The sequence below is a fragment of the Aulonocara sp. 'chitande type north' Nkhata Bay genome, linkage group LG6, assembly GCF_057382095.1.
Source record: "Aulonocara sp. 'chitande type north' Nkhata Bay isolate Kocher_YH1m ecotype deep benthic linkage group LG6, A_spYH_male_GT1.1, whole genome shotgun sequence".
NCBI lineage: Eukaryota > Metazoa > Chordata > Actinopteri > Cichliformes > Cichlidae > Aulonocara > Aulonocara sp. 'chitande type north' Nkhata Bay.
This window is the reverse complement of record NC_141349.1, coordinates 16,402,911-16,425,894: the sequence shown is the minus strand read 5'-3', so window position 1 is coordinate 16,425,894 and position 22,984 is coordinate 16,402,911. Positions and strand designations below refer to the sequence as shown.

Below are 22,984 nucleotides of genomic sequence, written 5' to 3'. Positions count from 1 at the left end.
TGCTACTTCAATCATGAAACTGATCAATGATCAGCTGATCGGCTTTTCTCTCTTGTTTGTTTATCGCCTACTTTGCGCCAAAAAGAGGAAACCGCCGGATGTCGCGCTAAACAACAGCAGCACGTTTAAGTTTGATCAGGTGTTGTTAGAATTTAGCTGATGTTTGCTGGAGCCACAGCTGTAAAACCTGCTGGTCATGATGTCGGTTTGGTTATCTGGTGAGAGGGAAACATGAAGATGAAACCAGGAGATGTCCTTACTGGATCATCAGAGCTGAACAGGTGATGGAGAAACAGGTTTACCTTTTAGGTGACATGAATGAGTTGAAGGGTTGGGTTGAATATTAACAAACATGCCATATTGGCCCAGTTTATTTCTCTTATCATTGTTGTGAGGAGACCATAAATAGCATTTGTATTTTCTGTTGTACAGTTCATTTGCTGTCATGGAGTTCTTGTTATGGATAAAAAGTGTATTTTTTTGTTTCAAAACAGCTGATAACTATTCGCTGATAGCTGCCAACATCTGCAAACAAATATAATTCTATAAAGTGGTTCTATATATTGCGTAACTGTTCATATAGAGCGTTATTAAATTTATTGCTAAAGCAATCATATGGCACACTGACTTCTGAGGAAATTTTAAATGGCACTCGTCATCAGAAAGGTTGCCTACCCCTGGTTTAAAGTATTCATAGTGTAAATACAAAAAACAAAAACAAATAAATCATAGGCAGCTAAATAACAAAAGGTTTGAATTAAAGATAGTGTTACAGGTGTGCAGATTGATCCAAATGTTGACAGTATCGATACCAACTTTGGTTTTAAACATGAACTATGAAAAATTTCTTTACCGTTTTTTGTTGACTGTCATGTCTATTTTATTTAAATAACACGCTAAAAACAGAAGCTGAGCCAGAGTTTAGAGACAGGCACTTTTACACTCCAGGTCTCCCCCCGAAAAAAGAAGAAAAAAACACGTTTCAAAATACACCAAAAACTGAAACGTGGTTTTTTTGTGTTAACTAATTATTTTTATAGGTATATATCACCACTGGTGATTTTGTGGTCATTAAAACGTGTTCAGGGTTTACAAATTAATGATGAATCATGACACACAGATCTCCCCTACATAAGCTGCCTTTATAGGTTAAAAGTATCAGCAACACTGATCCTGGCTTTACTTACACGTAAATAAGAATAACACAGCGCCAAACGCGGGGAGGTTTAATGTTGCATAAATACATGTTACGCTCCACCTGTGCTCACGCCTAATTAAACATACCCACTTATACCCAGCTCCTCACCTAGCCCACCTTCAGCGCTGTTTTCCGCCTTGTGATTGCACCAGTGCTCACACGCTAGCGCGCGCGAGGAGGGTGAGCGGCACGTGCATGCGCCCGTTCCACCTGGCCCAATCACGTACGAGGAAGCTGAGAGCAGCGCTACAGTCTGCCGCCGCTGCCGTGGAGCCTCGCATTGACCCGCAGCTCGGCCAGCAGCTCACCTGACAGGGCTGACAGCCCGAGAAGACCACGCAAGATTTTCTCCTCTGAAAAGTATCTTTCGCTAACACCAACGGCGTCGGAGCCCTGTCGTCCGTCCGGTGAGTCAAGCGGGACGGTAACCGCCGCATCATCACGCTCTGTGTGTGTATGTGTTATGTGTTTGTGAATGTGCGGTGTGTAACTCAGGTGTGGAGAGTCGTTGCACCGTGAGGAAGCATTTTAGTGAGGCGATGAGCGTTTAACCTTCCTGCTCTTTTGTGGGGGTTTTCTCTGAGGTGACAGTCGAGGTGTTCTGCAATGCAGTCCACGTCCAAAATTACATCATTTTGGTGATTTGGTGTAGTTCAAGCCCTGAATCTGTTGCTTTGCTGTGCATAAACGTCATGACTGTGTATCTCAGTATTTCTCTGTAGGACTTGACAGCATCAGTTTAAAATAAATAAAAAATACTTAGAAATGCTTGCTACATTACATTTCATTTTTCCTCCTTAAAGAAAAGTAGTTAAAGTTCTCCATTTAAACTATTTGAAAAGTTTCTTTATACAAGAGTGTAAAATACTCATGATTTTTAATTAAAATCAGGAAGTAACCTATCACAAAATTAAAATGTAAACAAATATGATTAGTGTGTAGTGCTCCTTTGGGGCTTTTGCATTTCCTGAAACTTTGTGCCAAAGTACAAATATATTGATTATAGCTTATATGCATATAGAGTGTGTTACTACTGGAGTAAAAACAAGTGTTTCACCAGCACAAGCTAATCCAACATGTAAGTCAGTGCTGGTTTTGTCTCAGCCCCTGCTTTCCTTGGCTTTTGTACACTGCTATCCATGCCCAGATGAGTTAGTGGAGTCCATTCAAGTGCTGGGAACAATACCCTTCAGAGGGGGGGGGGGGTGTCTCCTTGGGTCAGGTCAAGGGGGGGTGGGTCGCCCCCCGGGTTGCTGTGGAGGCAGAGAGTAACATGGAAAACTCAATGCTCTGACGTCAGCCCGAGGAGGAAGATATTTAAGGGGGTTTGATTTATTTGTGTGGGAGCAGGAGAGGGGGCTGAATAGTTGGTGGCAACTCGGGTCCCAAACATGCCCAAATCTGTCAGCTGTGAGCTGTCTAATACAGGAAAAGAGCTCAAAATGAAATTAAAGGCAAGGAAGAGTGCCACGCCTTTCACAGTGCGCCTCTAAGTGTTCAGAGTGGGTAATGTCAGCCGTATGCATGTGTACCTGTGGGTAGTCTTTCCCAGGTATTAAAATGTATCCTAATGAAGCCAGCTCAAGTGTCTTGGTGCCCCTGGGTAAACACTTTCCTCACTGCCGTGTAAACATGTTTGCATTCCCTTCATGTTAAAACCTACTGTTGTCTCTATGGTGACCTGAACACCTGCTTTATTCTCACTCAGGATGTGTTGGTTAAGGCCTAGTTTCCTCCAAAATCATACACAAAATAATGTGATTAATGCTTAAGCTTCTGTGGCAGTCAGTGAAGCCAAGCGGTGCAGCGAGATTTGCTTAAAGCCGATCTTGGCACAAGCCTCATATTGCTGAAGCAACAACTGGAGCCCAGAGCCAGAGAAGATAGACAGGCGGTTGCCTGCTGCAGGCCAGACACTGAACACCTGTTAACAAAAGAACAAACGCGAGATGAATAAAGCTCTTCTCGCTTTTTTTTTTTTTTTTTTTTTTTTTTTTTTTTATAAATCTGCAGCCTCACAGACGGTGTATCCCGTGCCATCTCATCCCTCCATTAGTGTCACTATCCCGCCTGAGTAGGTTTTGGTTTCACCTGGGTTTCTCTTCCCTCTGTATTTTTTATTAGGTTAGATTCGGGGCTTGTTTTGTGATAGGATGTGTATTGTTGTTCTGGAAAATTCCCTCTGAAGAAGCTTTGGCCATGCTTTGTCATCATTAAGGCTTTATTTTCTAGTAAAAATACAAATCCTACAAAGTACTACAGAACTAAAATACTGTGGTGTACATGGTGTTTTCTGAGCCTTCAGGGATGACATAAGCACGATCAGCATGATACAGTAAAGGCAGTGAGTTTGTGTTATATTTAACAAAACAACACCCATTTTTCTGTTAGCTCTGACCAGCTGACAAACTGTCTGTTCTGTTTGTAAAGAAATCATTGCATCTACATTGCCATTTATTGCAAAACTAACAGAAAAACAGAAATTAAATACTTGCATGCAGACTGCAGCCAGAACCTCACAGATTTGAAGCAGAAATTCCTTCATAAATACTGACGTGGTTGCTGCAGGGCTGGGGTTTAACTGCAAGATGACTTTGGAGCTTGGTTTTATATTGGAATAAAAGCAGAATACAACCAACAACTAAGTTCCCCGATGCAAAGAGACATGTTGCAGGCAAGTTGCCCTCATTAGCAACTTGTCTGCATTTATAAATTAGACTGCACTTATTTGCAAATCTTCACCTATCTGTTTAAGAGTGACTGCAACTGTTTGGAGACGGGTTGCCTCGCACTTGACGACCTGTGCAATCGCCCTGTGATCGGAAGGGATTGCACAAGGAGGCTGCTGTCCTTTTTTTACTATAGTGAGTCAATGTGGAGAAAGGCTCGGGTATAGTGAAATATCTCAGTGGTGTCATGCCAGTCCTATTAATTATAACCAGAGATATTGTAAAGCAATGACATGAAAGTCATATTGAAATACAAAGTAGACTTTTGTAATGCCAAAGTTGCTCCCTCAGACCCAATCATCAACTTATAACTGGTGAACAAGGACTCGCATCATCCAAGCCAACATGGCAGCTGAAGTTCATGACAGTTTCAGTTATTGTAGCAAAGATCTTTTTCTCGGGTATCACTGTCCATCGTGTGAATGAGCACAGCATTTGTTCAGTGCCCTGGTGCGATGGGGACAGATGCTGATTTTGTGTGTAAAATTAATGAATCTGTAATCGTATAGAATAAATATAAAATTGAGAGAACAGCTTTTTTGAGCCTCGTTTTTAAATCAGATTTGACTTGTGAGTCAATATGTGCTGTTTTACAGATTGTTTTACAGTAGTCACCAAGACTTTTAGTCATTCATATAGATGATGGTATGGTGTAAGTTGCACAAATTAACCGTGGAGATGGCTGCTTTTTTTTTTTTTTTTTTTTTAGTTTAACTTTTTGTCCACTCACTAAATTGCCTGAAGATGAAATTTAGCTCAAGAAAACATCTATTACCCAAGTAGATCTTTTTAAAAAGCCTTTGTACAAATAGCACAAATACTTAATCCAAAATATCAACAGTGCTGCAAATTAATCACTGAGTCCATTATTAATTTCAGCAGTAGTAGAAATGGTGCTAAGTTTGAGTCTGATGTGTCGAACGCTCTGGTACACATACTAAATGAGGTGTTGGTCCAAACATGTTCTGCTTGGCTGGTTATTAAGAGGATTGGCACAGATTTTTGTTTGTTTGTTTGTTTGAGATTTAGCACTGGTATTACTGCTGGTTATATGATTAAATGAATTCCCTCCGGAGTTGCAGGTTAGCTGACAGGTGTGGTACCACCAGTTCCACAGCCAGGATACTCATTCATATTGGTCTTAACTGAAGCCTGCTTAAACAGTAATTGACAGAGGCACCTCGCGTGCTCTGCAACTGGCAGCTTTAATCTTTAAAATCTGAAAACCTCGTTTCAGTGGCAGGCTGCTATTAGCAGATTTGTGCTAAGCTAGGGGGATATGTTGTGTTTTGGGCTGCTGTAGGTGTTTGTGGTACACAGTGAAGGGAAGACAGTTACAAGGTTAATTTGAGGTTTGGCATCCAAAGTTAAGATATATTTATACTAGGCTGTTGTCTTCAGCCACGAAGTGATTTGGAGTTGATGTAAGCTGTAATATAATTCGTGACGCTGTTGGCAATCCTTGTGTTTCACCCATTTACAGCTTTAAAGTGCAAAATCATTTCTCCTAGCTGTCACCAGGCTAGCGCTGTTTCTCAGTGCAGCAGAGACAATGAAAACAAAGGCTTTAAACATGCAGGGAGGCTTTTCTATTGTTGTCCATGACTGATCTGTTTGAGATAGATTTGTCAATAATTACAAAGAAGATTATTTTGGCTGCTGGCAAAGGAAATGAAGCCGGATTGAAAAACACATTCACTGACTAAGTAGTTTTTAGAAGACAAAAATAAAACAGAGTCCCTCTTACAAATCAAACATTTCATTCATGATTCCTAAAAAACAAATGGTCAGTACACTTCTTTTCCTCAGTGCCAGGCTCAAACTATTTCACCACCATGATTTAATAATGTGTCTTAACTTTAATATTACATTTGCCTGTTTTTGGTCAACTCACTGTTACTGTTATTTGATATAATAAAGCAGCTGCCTGTTTAATCTAAGTCGGATAGCCAGTGTTGAAGTACAAAAGTCTTGAAGACCCGTGTTTCTGTCAGTTTTGCTTTCAAGGAGTCAGACTTCCTTTTAATTTCTTTTATAGAAAGGTCTTTAGCAACAGCTCTCCACGCTTTGTGAAGTTTTCCTTTGGACATTGACAGCTTTTTCACCAATTTTCAGTCCAGTCCTTAAATGTGACATTTTCATAGGAATGTTTTTTTGTGGCTATTAAGCCACTTAACACTGACCTATGAATCATTCAAGCATGAAAAAGGCTCCAAACCGAAGGGATTGACAAGTGTTGTGTTTACACATAGTAGACAAAGAATAGTTTAGGCACTTTGTTTCTAGCAGCCTTTCACAAAAACACAAAAATGTATCATCAGATTTAGATCCACCATGTAATACTGTGTGAGAAGCATAAACTTTTTCAGCTTTCAGCGTGACAATGGTAAATGGACTGATTATTATTTAGCAGAGTACTCAAAGCCCTCATGCCACATTCACCCATTCACACAAGCACTTTCTTCTAAGCTTTTAGTGCTTCCTAGCTAACATTCATACACAGTCATACTCCGATGGATGTATCGGAGAGCAATTTGGGGTTAGTATCTTGCCCAAGGAAACTTGACATGCAGACTGGAAGAGCCAGGTATTGAACCACTAACCTTCCGATAAGTAGATAACCTGCTCCACCTCCTGAGCTACAGCTCATCCCAAATACACTGCCAACACAGTAAACACATACCTGGATATAAAACACACACAGTGGAACGCCATCAGTCATGGGTTGGCTTCCTCACAATTACTGAAGCAGTGAACATATTGACAGAGAACAGAACAAAAGGCAGCCAACATCCAACTAAGAGCTTCAGAAGTCCTTCAAGAAGCCTGGAGAACTTTTCCTGAAAACTACTTAAAGAAATCTTTTGTTTATTTTCTGGATGTAGCATTTGTGTAAAAGTCTGTGTTGCTTTTCAAACCATTTGTTTGTTGTGATCACCATTTGATGCTCACTTTTGTTCCTGGGAGAAGAGAGGCACTGAAGGTTTGTTTGTTTTAAGGTTAGGTTCTGACATTTGTCATAAAAACATGTACAACATGAAAAAAAAAGTTGTGTGGAGTGAGTTTGGTATTTCAGTTGTCACCATGTCACAGGTAGTATTTGGACCACAGGCCTTATAAAAGATGGACAAAGCTACTGAGATGTCACCTATTGGTTTCTGAAATCCTGTTTTGAGCGTTTTCACCATCACTGCCTTGGTTTCAGAAGAACGGATGTGATGAGGAGGGGTGTGTCTGACTGCGTAACTGCATGCTCATTGATACCTTGGATAGTCTGTTTTTTGGAAACCTAGTATGACAGAGATTTGTAAAATAATTCTTAACATTTTATTCAGTATTGAGCCCATAAGCTCACACACTTGGCCAAGAAAGAACACCACTTTTGTCATAATTTGTTTTTTTTTAGTTATATAAAATTTAACCTAAATGTTTAAAACTAATAAAATCTTCAAGTTTAGTGCCTGTTTTATCTTTAACTCTTATGATTAAAACAAAAATATGAAAATTGATTATTTAACGTCTTCAAGAAACAACTTCTTTGCATTGCTGCTGTTGTAGGATAGCGGCTGTAGTGCTAAGGAATTGCAACTTATTGGCACATTGTCTTAGTTTTCTTTAAAGCTAGAAGTAACTTTTGTGTGTTAGACCTCTGCAGTGTGCTTATGTGAAAAAAATTACATTTCACTATATTTAGTATCAATTTTTCATTTGACACAGATTGTCAAATGTTTAAAAACACTGGTAAAAAAAAAACTGCTTTCAAGTGCATTTCCCCCATCTTTAACATACAGCGTATTAGTGAAAATCTCTGTGAAATTACAAGAGCCATTTTTCCTAGAAAAAGGAGCTCATTCATTGATGTGAGCTTGCAGCTTCTTTATATGACTCATTAAACTTAACTGTGTAGCAGCAAAGCACAATGTCATAACTCTTGAAGTGATCATTAATCAGAACTTTATGTGCTACAAATAGCTCACTAAGTGTTTTGTGCTTTCCTGACTGTATTTAATAACTCAGAAACCCACAAAGCTGTTGTTTCAGGTTCATTCACACTGATAGCACTTGCTAACTACAACCAATTCATTGTCCCTGTAGGTGTGCCCTTTGTAAGAATGAGCTGTTGCTGGTTTTGGAACGGTTACAGAAAGACACAAGATGAACATTACAATGACCTGTAACCAACAGCTTTTCTTGGTGCTCAAATGTGAGTAGAGACAGGATGGAAAAAAAAGGATGTTTACTAGTGGCGATATTGCATCAATACAATGACTTTAAATATGAATATTTTATAAAATTAAATATATATTTATCTGAGAATACTATGAATAAGAGGGCTCACCTCAGCTAATAGCAGGCAACCTTTCTGCAAACAGCTGTCTTGCTGTATTATCAGAAACAGATTCAATGTAATTGCCAACTTGACTCCATTCAATTGCAAGCTGATATCAGACTTACTGTCTTACTGCAACATTTATGGCAGGTTTTAGTGAAATCGTTGATGCGCTTGACAATTTCATTTTGCAGCAAAAAATATCTGACTGAGATAATTTTATGTTATTAGATAAAATACATATTGAAATTTTTAACTTTAATGTGACAAATCGTAATTTGCATTCCTGCAATACACAGCATATTGCAGAATGTTAAAAATTGCAGTGATAATACACCATGAGTCAATTGTATGCCAGCTTTGTGTCACGTTTATGGGAGCATCCAGGACGTTTCCTTTAAGGATTAAACCAACACTGAGGATTGAGCAGGTGTTTTTCATCGGTTTAGAAGACTGAGGTTCACTGTGGGCTTAAGAAACATTCTCCCCATTCCCTGCTTCTTCACGTCAGTAAAGTTGCATATCTAGAGATAAAATGGCAACATAAGCTTACTGGTGAACAGCAGTAGGTTAATATTCTGACCTGAAGCAGATTCACTTGCACTGGTGCAAGTTCAGCAGTGTTGTGGGTTTAGCCTCACATGGCATGAGGTGCCACGTGGTACCTTGGCCTAACTACTCTCTAGACAAATTGAACTGTGAAATGATCTCCTCCAAACCGCTTGTTTCAGATTTGAGAGGAAAGTGCTGTGTTCTGTTTGAGCTATGTTAATCCACTGTACAGACTCTGTAACACGTTGTTGTTTGTTTCAGGCACCAATACATCACCCAACTTATTCACATCAGTTTTGGGGTGATTATTTCTTTTAACTGATTTAATAATGGTTGATTAATAAGACTAAATGCTTGTAAATGAATTAAATAGCATTTCAGTTCTGTACATGTTGCTTCTTTTGTTATTAATATGTCACTAAAGCATTAGTTTACCCAGGTGAGCTGACTCTGGGTCAGCATCTTTGAGATGCTCAGGACAGCAGCAGCTAGACTGGAAGAGAACTTACTTTATTCACGGTGGTATAAATAATTCACTCAGTCAGATTCTGAGGCTTACTTAGAAAATGTAGACGTTGAGGTACAAGCAGGCAATCTGTGAAAATATTTGATAAATCCAGGATTTCCTGAATAATAGGTTCCTTGTTCAGTGTATGCCAGTTAGTTTATTCTGGTGACATGGGAGGTGGTTCATTTGTGTGTTATGCAACCAGGCACGAGGTCACAAAGGTCTGGCTATTCATCCGATATTTCATATTTTATCTTTACAACAAACTTCAAGAAGAGCAATTAATATAAAGACAAGACACACTGCACAGTTTATTTGATATGCCACCCTTTTGTTTGAGGATGAGACCGGTGGCTTCATGTGATTTATGAGACGGAGCAGGTTTGTTTATTTTTTTTATTGCTTGACTACATCACTGATGCTGCTGCAGTCAGTCACCTTCAAAATCCAGAGCTGCGGTCGCTTGGCTGTTTCTGTTCTAAACGGTGTCTTTTCATATTGTCTGTGTGTGTAACGAGAAGTTTTGACAGCTCTTTTGTGCTTGGTATCCGAGCAATAGTTGCCTCGTCACTGTGTGTTTGTGCAAGCTATGTTCCTGTGTGCTGTTGCTACAGCATGCTTAACTCCCACTCTGGTCTGTGTCCTCCTTATTGCAAGCGACGCATGGAAATGAGAGCGATAAGCCAGCATCGTGAGTTTCAAAATAAACACAATGTCCTTTTCAGCTACAAGATAAAAACAGATGCTTGCTATAGAAGCACGCAGAACAAGCACTGAATTCAATGTGTGTATATTTGTTTATATTAATTGCTGTTTTGCTATTGAAAATTAATTAATAATTTACCTCCAGGGACCAAAAAGAGGCTGAGACGTTGTAGAGCAAAGAAGTGTGGCAGAGACAACTACGAAGCTTCAAGCTAGCATTATCATAGCTTTGCCCAGTTTGATGGCAAGAGAAGGGTCATGTTTAGGGTTTTTTTTATGCAATTTGTTTCTCACCAGAGGAAAGAAAGGATTACTTTTTACATGAGACTGGAGTTAACATGCAGTGCAGTTTCCTGTGCCTGAAAAGAGGCCAGACTGCTCACGGAGGTAGAAAGCACTCGGAGAGATCAGTAAACATTAAGATAAAGTAAAGCTGCTATTTTTGTTTTATTCAAATTCAGTGTCTTTTGATCTTGGCCTGTTGATTAAAGTATGCACATTCTGTACCTTTTATTTTGTCATTTTATAGACTGGACAGAATAATGATAGTAATTGCTACTGAAATCCCATCACTGGCAGCCCATCACCACTGCTGTTTGGTGAAGTTAGGATCCAAATAGTTGGAAACAAAGAGGTCCGACGGCATCGCCCTACTGCGCTCTGCATAAGCCAGCTTCTGCTAACGAGCGTTCCCATGGAAATGATGACGAAGCAGAATTGACCAAATCCCATGTGAATGCGCCTCTGTGCCCCTACGGTGTGAGTAAAAGACTTGCGCTCTGCAGGGCCGCGCTCACCCTCAGGAAATTGAACTTGAAGCTAGCAACAGGGGATCATTATAGCATGCGGTGGCTCCTTGACCTTCACTGTCACTCATTTGAGAGTTTGAGTGGATTGTGTTTGTTTTGTACTTGGTGGCACCCTGGAAACTTGGTGACAGTTACCTCCAATTAGAATCCTTACAGGATAAAAGGGAGAAAAAATGCTTTGCATGGAGTTATGTAAGGCTGAAACACACAAATGGCAAATGCACAACAGACAAAAGAGCCCATTACTGCATGAATTTATGCAGTAATGGGCTTTCAGCTGAAACAGCTTAAAGAAGCTGCACAGCATGGTGTAGCTAATTATCATTAGATGTAATTCATTCTTCAGCACATGTCAAAGATGGGAGGCACCTCAAATTTAAATTAATTTCTGTCAGTTTTTTGGTTTGGATAAAGAGGTTGCCTGTCCTGTGCACGCATCCTTAAGTCTCCATTAGCTGCCAAGCACAAAGGCTTAGAGACCAGTTAGTGACAACTTGCTGTAGTGAAACTGAAGAGTTTGACATGAACAGGAAACAAAGAATATTCGCCTTCAAAGTAAAAGTTTTGCCTTTTTTGAAATCTGTTGATTGCAGTAGTATGACCTGACTTTTATTTTGGAGGATGGTGTACCATCCTCAAAAGCATCCATTCGCCAGCCCCTGACTGGTTGGTGAATGGATGTTGGCTGTCCCAAAGGGACAATACACATTTTCCTCTAATGACCAGAGGTTGCCAGGGAGATCACCAACTCGTCTCTATACCTGTGTGACTGAAGGCTTACTGGTCTACTCCACAGTTTGTTGTTGGAGGAACAGAGGGAGTGAGGAGTAGCTTTTAAAGATGATATATAAATGCATTTCACACTTGACTTATGCTTCACTCTTTTGGTAAACTTTAGGGAGAGAACTGTATAACTTCATGATATCATCTGGTGTTTTGTTGTTTGTGAGCTCAGTCTTTGGGTCAAGCCTAGTTAAGTTTCTGTGTTTCTTTATTCCCTGATTTTTGCTTTCACCTCTCACTGAGTGTCCCCAAAGGCATAAAAGACACAACTTGTTTTTCTGTTCAACTCTCTTCTCAGTGTAAAAGTTTAGTAAGTCTAGAGGGGATTTTTTTTTCTCCTGAGTTCTCTTATCTCACGTTAAAGTTTGTTTTTGGTTTTTTTGTGTCTTCAGTTCATAAACTTGTTATCTGTTATTTCACCTCATAGAAGAAAACACAAGAAAATTCCAATTTGGAGAGTTTTTGCTCAAAAGATATGCAGACTAGTCAGGTTCGGACAACCGGTAGAGTTGGTACAGATGCTTCTGTGGTTCTCATTGGATCAGTAGCAGTGATATATTTTGGGAGGCGAAGGATCTACAGCCTTCTGCTGTAGAAGACAGGCGAACTGCTCATAACAACGTGACTGTTGTCAGCTTGGTTTGTGTTAGAGGTGGATGGTCAGTTAGTCATAGAGGGTGTGGTGTTTGCTGTCACCAATGAAGAGTGATTGGAGCGAGATTGCCCCCGGGTCGACAGCAGGTGGATGTTTTAGATGAAGCTCGTGGCAGCAGGTGGATGTGTTGAGCCTGGCAACCGCCCGTCTGATTTCATTCCCTCAGGCCTTCCCAGTGTCGTGTTACTGACTGATGTTTTTCCTCCTCTGTGAATCACGTTAGACAGATGACATTGGTTACTGCCCTATTGTTGGTGGTTTTTCCTCATGCAGTGTGAAATTTAATTAAATGAATGTGAAATGCCACAAACCAGTCACTGACACTGGGTCATTCGCTTTAGAGACACAGAACTAATGTACATTAAACCTGAAACAAAGCTGACAGGAACGTTTGGACTCAGTTTTAGAGGAATGGTTTGGCGCATGGAGTTATCACACACATGACTGGAACCAATGAAAAACTGCTAGTTTGGCTTTTAGGTGAAAAAAGTCCACCTTTATTAAAACTTTTTAAACTTTAATTCATTTAAATAATTAAGCACAAAAAGCCCGTCCATATAGAAGGCTCATCATCTCTGGCTTTATATTTTATATATTTAGAATCTATTAGACACACGGTTAGTGCCAGCAGAAGATTCATCTTTTTTAATAACTTAGACTTTTTTATGTGAAAAGCATCTCCCGAGCTTCTTTGTCAGCATCACTTTATGTCTCATTTGTCTAGTCCATAAAGACACCATAATGTGATACAGTGGTGTTGCAGGGATTAAGTAAACAATCTGTAAAGTGTCAGTTGTGAAATAACAGATGTTTGTTGTCTTTATGGTGTTTTCAAGTTTTTATAGCTTACAGTTTATAGCTTGAGTAAACGGTTTCCTAGCTACACTGCTGCCAGGTGTATAGTAATACTCATAAGTGTCTTATAGCTTTAGTCAGAGCTCACTGTTAACCTGTGAACCTGAGCTCTGATCTTTAAATTTGCTGTGACTGACCTACACTCACAAATCACTTTGCTACGTACACCTAGCAAGTATCAGGTTGGATCTCTTTATGCTTTTAGAAGTTGAATCATGGCATAGATTTAACAAGTTGCTGCAAACATTCCACAGAGATTTTGGTTGACATGATAGCATCACGCAGTTGTTGCAGATTTCCACCACATCCCTAAGGTGCTCTGATCAAGATGTGGTGATTATAGAGGCCGTTTGAGTACAGTGAACTCGTTTTCATGTTCAAGAATCAGTTTGAGTTAAACTGAGCTTTGTGATATGGTTTATTATTCAGCTGGAAGCAGCCATTAGAAGAAGGGTACGCTGTGGTCATAAAGAGATGAACATGATGAGCAACAAGACTCAGGTAGGCTGTGGTGTTTTAAATGATGACCAGTTGGTATTTATGAGCCCAAGGTGGGCCAAAAAATATCCCCCATCACCTTCAGCCTGAACTGTTCATACAGTGTAGGTTGGATCAATGTTTTCATGTGTTTATGACCTTGGCATGAATGTTGGAGCAGAAATAAAGACTCTTCAAACCAGACCATTATGTGTAAATCCATGGTTTAAACTCCAGCAGGTTGTCTTGACACTGGCTGAGTGATGAGCGTGTATTAAAGAAGGTTTTGGTGTTCCACGGTCTGGATTTTGAACACGTGATGGTTTACAATGAATCTTGATCATTCTGCAGTCCCGTTTCTAGCATCAAGCTAATGATGCCTAGCTGGAGCCCTGTTATTAACAGACATGCAAGCTATTGATCTTCTCATCTAATGTTTCACAAGAAAGAAATCAAGTGCTTCTTTAAAGCTGATATGACAGCGAACACTGTAAACAGATCCTAAAGCAGCACGTGTTAGCAGTAGCCATTTCTCCTCACCGCAGACTGTGGGGAGTTGGTGTGAGGTCAGATGTTCTCACCATCTGATGAATTAAAGATGACTGATGGTGTGGTCCAGTTCTGAGGACAGGGCACCTGAACGTGCAAGCCAATGTTGGCAACATGAAGCTATTAGTGACGCAGGCTTTATTAATTAGTTATAACCTCATCAGTATCATGTTGACAAGGCTGCGAACCAATGGCAGACTACCATTTAAGATGTTACGATTGTGTAAGAGGCAAAGCGTTAATTCTAGAAACCAGCAGAAGGAGACCACATGGACCGTTATCGATACCAGAAATTTGTTATCACAGCAGTTCATTTTCTCTGAAACCACATTATTTTCTTCAAAGTGCTGGAAACAATGTACCCTCCCCCTCATGGCCACCATACATCTTGTTCATCTGCTGTTTTCTGTCAGATCCTCTGTTCAACTACCCTTTTATAAAGAGGAGTATCAGATCACTGTAGCCACGTCAGCTCCAGCACTGAGTGATGTGTTCTCCTGAAACTTAACACAGTTTCCCTCCAACTGAGAGCTGCAGTGAGCGCTGCCATTCAGTTAATAAAAGCAAGAGGAGGAAACTCAAGCACTTCCCTTCCTTCTGGCCTAAGTAGTGGTTCTTAGTGTCCACAAATTATCATTTGATCACTCATTTCAGAGAGTGTTCAATGAGGATGATTTTCTAAAGTGTTCATGAGCGAGACGTATAAAGAATTTAATGTTTCACAAATATCTGTGCTATATTCAAAAGCACAGCTTGTGTGTGTGTGTGTGGTGGTAAGCAGTTGTGTTTTTAATAATTCATTTATTAATAAATAAATGTATAATGTATAACCGTTACAGCTCAAAAGGCTGCAAGGCAAGGAGGAACACAACACCAGTTTACTTTTAAATGAACATCATTTATTAACAAAATGGTGCAGCCAGTAAGAAGTCCAGTGTGAAGGGTAGATGGTGAGGGAGCTGAGCCCATACACCTCACAGGAGTCTCTCACAGACATTGGCTGTGATGGTGACATTAACTCTGTAAAACAATGTAAATTCTAAAACTTCATAGGAGATGACTAATACTCTACTTCCAGAGATGCAGCGTCAACAAACTTAAAATGTCCTTACTGCTGTGCACCAGCCAGTGCAGAATGTCCTACAGAAATTTAAGGTGAGATAAAGAAATATTGCATCCTCTCATTTAACATTATCAATCCACTGTCGCCATACAGCGAGGCTTTTATTAAACACAGGCTCTCCTGCAAATGTGACAGATTGTCATTTTAATGATGACAAAGTCTAATTTGTCTTTAAGACAAAGAAACTGGCAGAAAATGTAGGACTGATGGAAGGTTTACAAGCCAAGGTTTTTTTCTAAAAAAAATACTTAATGTGAAAACTGTTTTCCGAGATTAGCTTGCAGAGTTGTCTGACAAAATCCACTTTTAACCATTTGTTTCTCAGACTTAGACGAACTCTTACTGGATTTTTAAAATGAACTGTATTTTCATGTTGAATAAAATGAAACACAAATAACTATTTAAATACATGTTCAGGTGTGACTTCAACCGTCACTTTTGGGATACAGTGCATATCGGTATTGTCTTGGTGGCTGCATAGATGAGGGCTGTTTTAAAAAAAAAAAAAAAAAAAAAAAAGAAATTGTGTAACAGAACCTAAGGGGTGTGTGTCATGTCTGTAGTCATTATACACCCCACAGCTTGACTTCAAAGCCCTTCAAAAATGGAAAAGAACAGGATTTGCAGTTTCCTTCACTGGGTCCCCCTCGTCTTTGTTCTGTCGTGCCCTTGTTTAATTTCCTCAAATTCCAGATAGTCGATGATATGCATGGGTACCGCTGTATAATCCTGTCCTGTGTCATTTGTGTTGCTCTTGTAGCTCCATGGCCATCATTTCCCCCTGCCCACTACCTCTGGGAGGTGTCTTTCAAAGGCCCCACTTAGGGCGATGGATGACCAGCTGAGTGACGGAGATGAATCAATGGATGCAGCCTGTTCATAGTGACTAGATTAGGAGACACCAACCAGCGCTGCAGCGAGCTGATGTTCTCTGGAAATTCAGGAGATACAGATCACATATTTGTTTAGTTTGTGTCAGCACAGAGACTGTATGCTGACTGCTCAACCTTGCGATGCTTGTTATGAGTTGTACATCCACAACAAATGAGCCAGAGAGCTGTAGCAGCGAGGGGAGCAGCTGCACCACTTCCTCCATCACTACCTCAGACCCTTCTTCTATGTCTGGGCACGGTCAACCCACCTTGCTTTCTGACACCACCCAGAATGAAGTGCCGCCCCCTCCTCCCCTCCCGCCCCCACCTCCTGGGGCACCGCCGCCCCCTCCGCCCCTGGCAAACACATCATCCAACCACAATGGGAGGAAAAAGCGCCGGGTCCGCAGCTTCTACTGGAAGCCTATCCCAGAGGAGAAGGTGCGCGGGAAGCCGAACATCTGGACGCTGGCGGTGCGGCAGCAGCAGTACCAGATCGATGTTCGCTCGGTGGAGGAGCTGTTTGGGCAGCAGGAGGATGCGGGGACGGGCCTCCGTGGGTCAGCAGCATCAACTGCAACATCAACTCACGTATCCCGATCACGCTCCTTTAAGGAGACCAAGAAAGACGAGGTGAGTGACTGTCATGAAGGTTTAAGACGGGCGCTTAAAATACTGAACTTCTGACAATTAATGGTGAGTTTAGACTGCAGACATTAAGGTGGTGATTAAGGTTCAGGCATGAATTAACTAGATTTGATTTTTCTATTGAATGAGTTGTTAAATTATTGCAAGTATGAACTCCATCCACTCCCAGTGTCTCCAACCATGTCCAATACTGGTTAACTTAACATAGACAGTTGCAGCATGCTTTAAACACCATCTTTAGTTCAAACCACAAAAGTGCCCAGTTGCTATTTAAAAGTAGTAATTGGGCCTCAGGGTCATTTTTTAAAAATGTATGTGCTGCACAGTCACGTGTTTTCTGTGCGAGTCGTACAAGCTTCTGAAGGAGGTTTGAACCTCACGTAGAGACAACCAACAACACCCAGGAGTGGGTGTGTTTGTTTGGCTGTATTTTAACTAGAGCTTCAACAGAGTTTTATCGTAGTGTCTTGTGTTTTTTTTCTTTCCTCAGGTCAACATCCTTGACTCAAAGAGGGGGATGAACGTGGGCATTTTCCTCAAGCAGTTTAAGAAGTAAGTTTCCCAACTGTTACCATTGATTATATTGACGTATATTGATTTGAAATCTGTGTTTTTGTAAGTTCACCAAAAGGCTTCAGTTAAGAATGAGGAAAAAAGATTTGTGCTCACTTTTTCAGTTTTGTCTTATTTTACAATATTGTATTATTCAGTAAAAAAAAAAAAAAAGAAGCAAACGCTAGATTTTTGGAAATATTTATGGGTGTTTTCTTGTTTGTTTGTTTTTGTGCCTCTTGAACACTAAAGAGACCCTACAATGACAATGGCCAGCAGTGGCCCCCAGATCATTTAAGTTTGAGACCCCTGAGCCACAGAATAAACCAGTGTATGAATGCAAAGTTAAAATCTGACTTTTAATCTGAAGTGCTTTGAATGGTCAGTAAGACATGAAAAGTACAAACCCATTTCTGAAATTTGTTGGGAAGTTATGTAAATAAGTGTAAAAACAAAACAAACCATTGCAATGACTGAACATGCAACATTTTAAGACATATCGTGCTTCCATTTGCTCACACACACACACACTGAAACTTTGAGCATCACTTTAGTGGCAGTGGTGACGTAGTTTTCGTAAAACCTTTCTTGCTCTGTGTTACAGCCAGTGTTTAATTTTGTCAAGTACAGAGCTACTTAAGTTAGAGGATTAAATGACCATCATTAGAAGAGCAGTGAGGTTTACCATAACCAAAGAGTTTACTGTGACCAACCAACAAAAAATCCCACGAACGGTTGTTTGACTTTAACTAAATTAGAGATTGTTTTTTATTTTCCCTCGTGGCTTTTCCAAGCACGCCTCTCATCAGCTCTTCATGCTGTTGCTAAGGACAGTTCAGATCAGATGCTATCATTATCATGGACACGTTCTCATTTTCAATCAATCAGTTTAACTTTCATAACTAAGGAAAGGGTCCAAATCTGTGCCAGGTAGTCTAATAAGCCTTCTTAGGCATCCATTGTTCTAAATTATTTGGTTCGGGAAGTTTCAAAGTGAGTTTGACCAGACTCAGGATTGAGTTGCATAACTTGTCTAGAATAGAGAGCAAAAAGTGTGTTAGGTATCTGTTTGCCTGAAGGTCTATTTGCATGGCTCTCCACAGGATTTTAATGACATTTGACTGCGAGCCATTGCACTGAGTCAAGACAGAGTAGGAGCAGTGACCTCATTACAGTCAGCGTTTACTTTTGTTTTTGTTGCTTTTTATTTTAAGGAGTATGCATTAATCTTCTGCTGCAATGCATTTGAGCCAATTATGTCATAAGCTGCACTTTACGCAGCACTTTACTATAAAACGTAATAAAGTATTCTGACTGTGATTGATTAGAAATTGTCTTTTTGTTGAAAATACCACCAAGTGGTTCCCCCCTTGTTTAAAAAAAATAAAGGGGGGGGGGGGGGGGTGTTCCAACTTCAGTATATTCACACTCAGTCATCAGCCTACCTGCACAGGTCTACACCACAGAACTGGAAATGAAATTCCCATCGTTGATCGGGAGGGAAAATGTGTACCCTTCCTGGTGTTGGAACAATGAACCAGCTGTTTTTCCTCTCATGGCTATTAAAGGGTTTGTGGGAATTTCCACAAACAGTCTAATATTATCTTTGTGAAAAACAAATAGATAAATAAATGTCTCATTTTTTTTATATTGCACTGAAAAGTTCTTTATAGGCTTCAACGAGGCTTTGAACTTTTGCCGGGTTCGTTACTTAAAAAAAAAAAATCCTATCTTTGTCTCCCCGCCTGATTCGGGGTCTCCACAGCATCTCACCCCACCCCTAACATCCTCCCCTATCACACCAGCATCCATCAGTCTCCTCTGTGTTCTTCGTCTGTTCCTCCTACCTGGCAGCTCCATCTTCAACACCCTTTGTCCAGTATATCCCCTTTCCATCGTCTGCACATGTCCAAACCATGTCGGCCTCGTCGCTCAAACTTGTCGTCAAACCGCTCAACCTGAATAATCACGTGGAGCAAATAATTCCTTTTTCCGCGTTCTCATCCTAACATTGCAAGAAATTCAGAAAATAAAACCTGGTAATTTAACCTAATAAAATAAATTACCATATCACGAGTTAAATAAACATGTATTGCATACCTTTTGAAGGCTGGCGTTTGTTAAAGTGTTTGAATCACATCTAAGTGTCAGCTTACCTAATATTGTCTTTTTAGTCATTTTAAAGCCTCAAACATGAAAGTAGACCAGTTGTGCCCTAAAGGGTTTGTGAAAACAGATTTCTCTTTTATTTATATTGCTAATAAGAAAGCCAGGCAGAGACGCCTAATGCTCTCTGCAAAAGCTGTGTTTTGTGCCTTTGTAAACAGAGGAGGGCAGGCATTAAAGGAAGCACCTGTGCAATTTATCTCTGAACTTTACAGAAACAAACTGTCTTTCAGGTCCAACCGCTCCATTGTCGAAGACATACGAAAAGGAGAAGGAAAGATTTATGGAGCGGAGCTGCTCAAAGACCTGCTGAAGCTCCTGCCCGACGCAGAGGAGGTCCGTGTTTGTGTACTTGCCTGTGATTTTTAGCCAAGCATGAATAGCATTAAGCTTTTGAATCACAGAGCACAGCTAATGATAAAAGGCAGTTTACGTGGATTGAAAGCGCCCTGCTGAGCTTCCTGTTCCTCTTTATTTTCTCTGCAGATTAAGAAGCTGCAGGCATTCAAAGGAGATCCAGACAAGCTGACACTGGTCGATTCCTTTATGTACCTCTTGATCCAGGTGCCACGGTGAGTTGGTTTCAGTGGGCATGTATATAATCCAGTTTCCATTAAAAAGGAATGTCAAGTCAGCAGTTTGACAGTCAGTGGAAGATAAAGACTCAAAACTGAGTGCAGAGTCCCATATGGAAAAGAAATAGTAAAAACTTATATGTGATTACTCATGAAAGTGGCCACTTTCAGGAGTAAATCATATAAGGATTACATGATTTACTCCTGAAAGTGGCCACTTTCTCATTACTTTCATACATTGTTTTAGTAAGTATCCAAAACATACAACTTTCATTATATAATTTTTCAAGGGATCTTATATGTGTTTTCACTCTTGTATGCTTTTCATACAAGTTTCACACAAGACAGATACAAACTTTATAAGATTTATATATATCTTTTCCATATGGGGTTTCATGATTTTGTGCCGACTCTCCAAAGAGTTTACGGCTGCTCTCTGACTTGTATTTAATCTATCAAGTGTTCATTTTCAATAATATTAATACGACTGGGGAATGTGCACATTTGTCAGCTTTGTAAAAAAGGATATAATGCTTGATTTCATTTTATCTCCTTCCTTTGGATGATAAAACAGCCCATCCACACGTATAAAGGGTCTTATTACATAATATTTTCAGTTCATTCAACTGAAAGCATGTTTCCATCTTTTCTGAACGGGGACTGAGTAACTTCCTTTGAATTTCCTTTTTGTCCAGCAGCACTGTGTGATAGCGCATTAAAATGGTATTAGTGTCATTCAGAGGATGCAGTCCCTGCAGGGATTATTATGGAGAACTAATGCAGACTGATTGGGCTGAAATGGAGCATTTGTCCAGTGAAATTAGTCAGAAGTCGTTTTTGGTTCGTGCTATAATTGAAATGATGATTAGAAAATATTATGAGGATGTTAAGGTGCTAAAAGTCGTCAAGTTTTACTGCCACTCAGCAGCAAGATGGAGTGTTAAGGTACTCTCCAGGGGGAAGCAGGAGGCATTTCTCTCAGCCTGCTGCATTATAATAACAATTTGTCTTTTCTTAAGGATCTCAGTGTTGAGCAAGAGAGTCGAATCTTTTCTCAGATTTAAACTCTGAACTCCGTCTCTGACAGGTTCGAGGTTCGGATTGAGGCCATGGTCCTCCAGGAAGAGTTCCTCCCTTGTTGTGCTGCGATGGGCCATGAGATTGATGTCGTCCGTGTTGTGACTAAACGTAATAATAACACACTTGCTCTAACACATTTGCACACACACAGAAAGCAGGACGATCTCATTTTGACGTGAGGACACTCATGACCAAAAAAAAAGCAGTTTCATTGAAATGTAACTTAAGAGTCGAGCAGCTCTATACATATTAGTTACTCACAGTGTTGGATTATTATAAAAAATGAATAAATAAAAAATAACTTTATATAGTCACCACAGTGTGACCTGTTAGGCCATGGACTACCATTTGAAAGACCTGAGTTTGGCTAGTTTGGTCATTTCGCTTGTTTTTTATTTATTTTTGTAAGCCAGCTGTACTCTGTTAAATGTATTGCTAGCTTGGGTAGCATCGTGCTATAATCTATCATTTACTGTAATGTTAAAAGGCATGCTAACCTTCACTAGCAGCATCCTTCCATACAGTTAGAGGTGAGTTCCAACCTCACATGTGAACACGATGAAGAAATGCCGCTGTGCTTTCTCAGACCTTTCAGTCAAAGTTAAACAAGCTGTGGCTGCGTTTATACACGCAATGTTTTATTGTGAATAACATATGAGGTTTTTTGTAATTTGCAATTCATCAGTGTCCCAACTTTTCTGGAGGAATTTTGTTCATGTTTAAAAAAACAAAAAAAACACCCTCTTTACAGATGTCATAAAGAGGGAGAAGTTCTTGTACCATGAACATGTTTATTTCAGCTTTGAACGTGGATATTTTAACATACCGTAGGACTCTTTGGGGATGTTTCCAGCCTCAAGTGGCCACTTGAGGAACTGCAGTTTTGACACTTAAAATTTCAGTGGTGGAGGTTGCTGCAAGTCTCGCACTGACCACATTATGTAGTATTTATCATGTTTTTTTTACTTATTATCACTGAGACAAAGCTCAGCTGATGGAAACAGTATTTGTTTTGTATGGGTTATATAACAACGTGCTGGATCTTGTGACCTGATGGTAGCACTTAATAGGAGATCACTGTGATCCAAACGGTTATTACAGTTTATCTCATGAATGTGCACACTAATATTATATCTTTTCTTTTTTTTCTTCTGGAGCTAAAGCTGACATGTACTGTTGAATTTGTGATTTACTGTAAAATCACCATATTGATAAACTGATCTGGAAACATTTTTAATTATATTTTCAGCCATTGGTTGAACCAGGTTGCCATTTTAGCTGAGTCACACTGTCTTGCGTCTTTGTGCTGTATTGGATTTTTTCTTAAGACCCTCCTCTACAGTACTGTGACCTTTTCACTGCATTGCAGGGCAATCACTTAAACACTGTGTGGAATAATTACCTGGAACTTTTATGACAAAATTTAATTAAAACTTTTCAATGTGCTAACATTTACCCTTTTACTTTAAAGTGGTAATTTTAGGTTTATGACTGAATCACACAAGGACACATTACTGCTGATAGATTTCCTGTATGGTAGTGATAAATGAAAACGAGATGGTTTGTCATACATCTTCTCTGGAGTCTCTAATTGAGTTTATATTGATATCTCCTTAAAGAGCTGATGAGCTGTGAGGAGCTTCATGCTATCCTGCATCTGGTGCTGCAGGCAGGAAACATTATGAACGCGGTAAGAGCTTCTCAGGTTACGTTCGCATACGCGAACACATCTCTGCTGCCTCTGAACACGCAAGATGTTTCGATTCAGTCCTGATTTATTTTTTATTTTTTGTATTTTTCCAGATAAATAAATAATAA

General features: G+C 39.9%; 1 protein-coding gene across 2 annotated transcripts in view; it reads left to right on the top strand.

Moving 5' to 3' along the window:
- Positions 1-1,442: 1,442 nt before the first annotated feature.
- fhdc1 (FH2 domain containing 1) overlaps positions 1,443-22,984 on the top strand; it is a 35,790-nt gene continuing 14,248 nt past the window's right edge. Inside the window, exons 1-7 of one of the 2 annotated variants that reach the window (XM_086295255.1) lie at positions 1,443-1,605; positions 16,034-16,778; positions 17,284-17,345; positions 19,745-19,847; positions 19,998-20,083; positions 21,174-21,274; positions 22,786-22,856. In XM_086295255.1, coding sequence (XP_086151381.1) covers positions 16,287-16,778; positions 17,284-17,345; positions 19,745-19,847; positions 19,998-20,083; positions 21,174-21,274; positions 22,786-22,856 — 915 coding nt within the window. In that variant the 5' untranslated portion in view covers positions 1,443-1,605; positions 16,034-16,286. Of the gene's footprint in view, positions 1,606-14,926; positions 15,306-16,033; positions 16,779-17,283; positions 17,346-19,744; positions 19,848-19,997; positions 20,084-21,173; positions 21,275-22,785; positions 22,857-22,984 lie in introns of those variants that run through there. The other variant, XM_086295256.1, reaches the window with a different exon arrangement.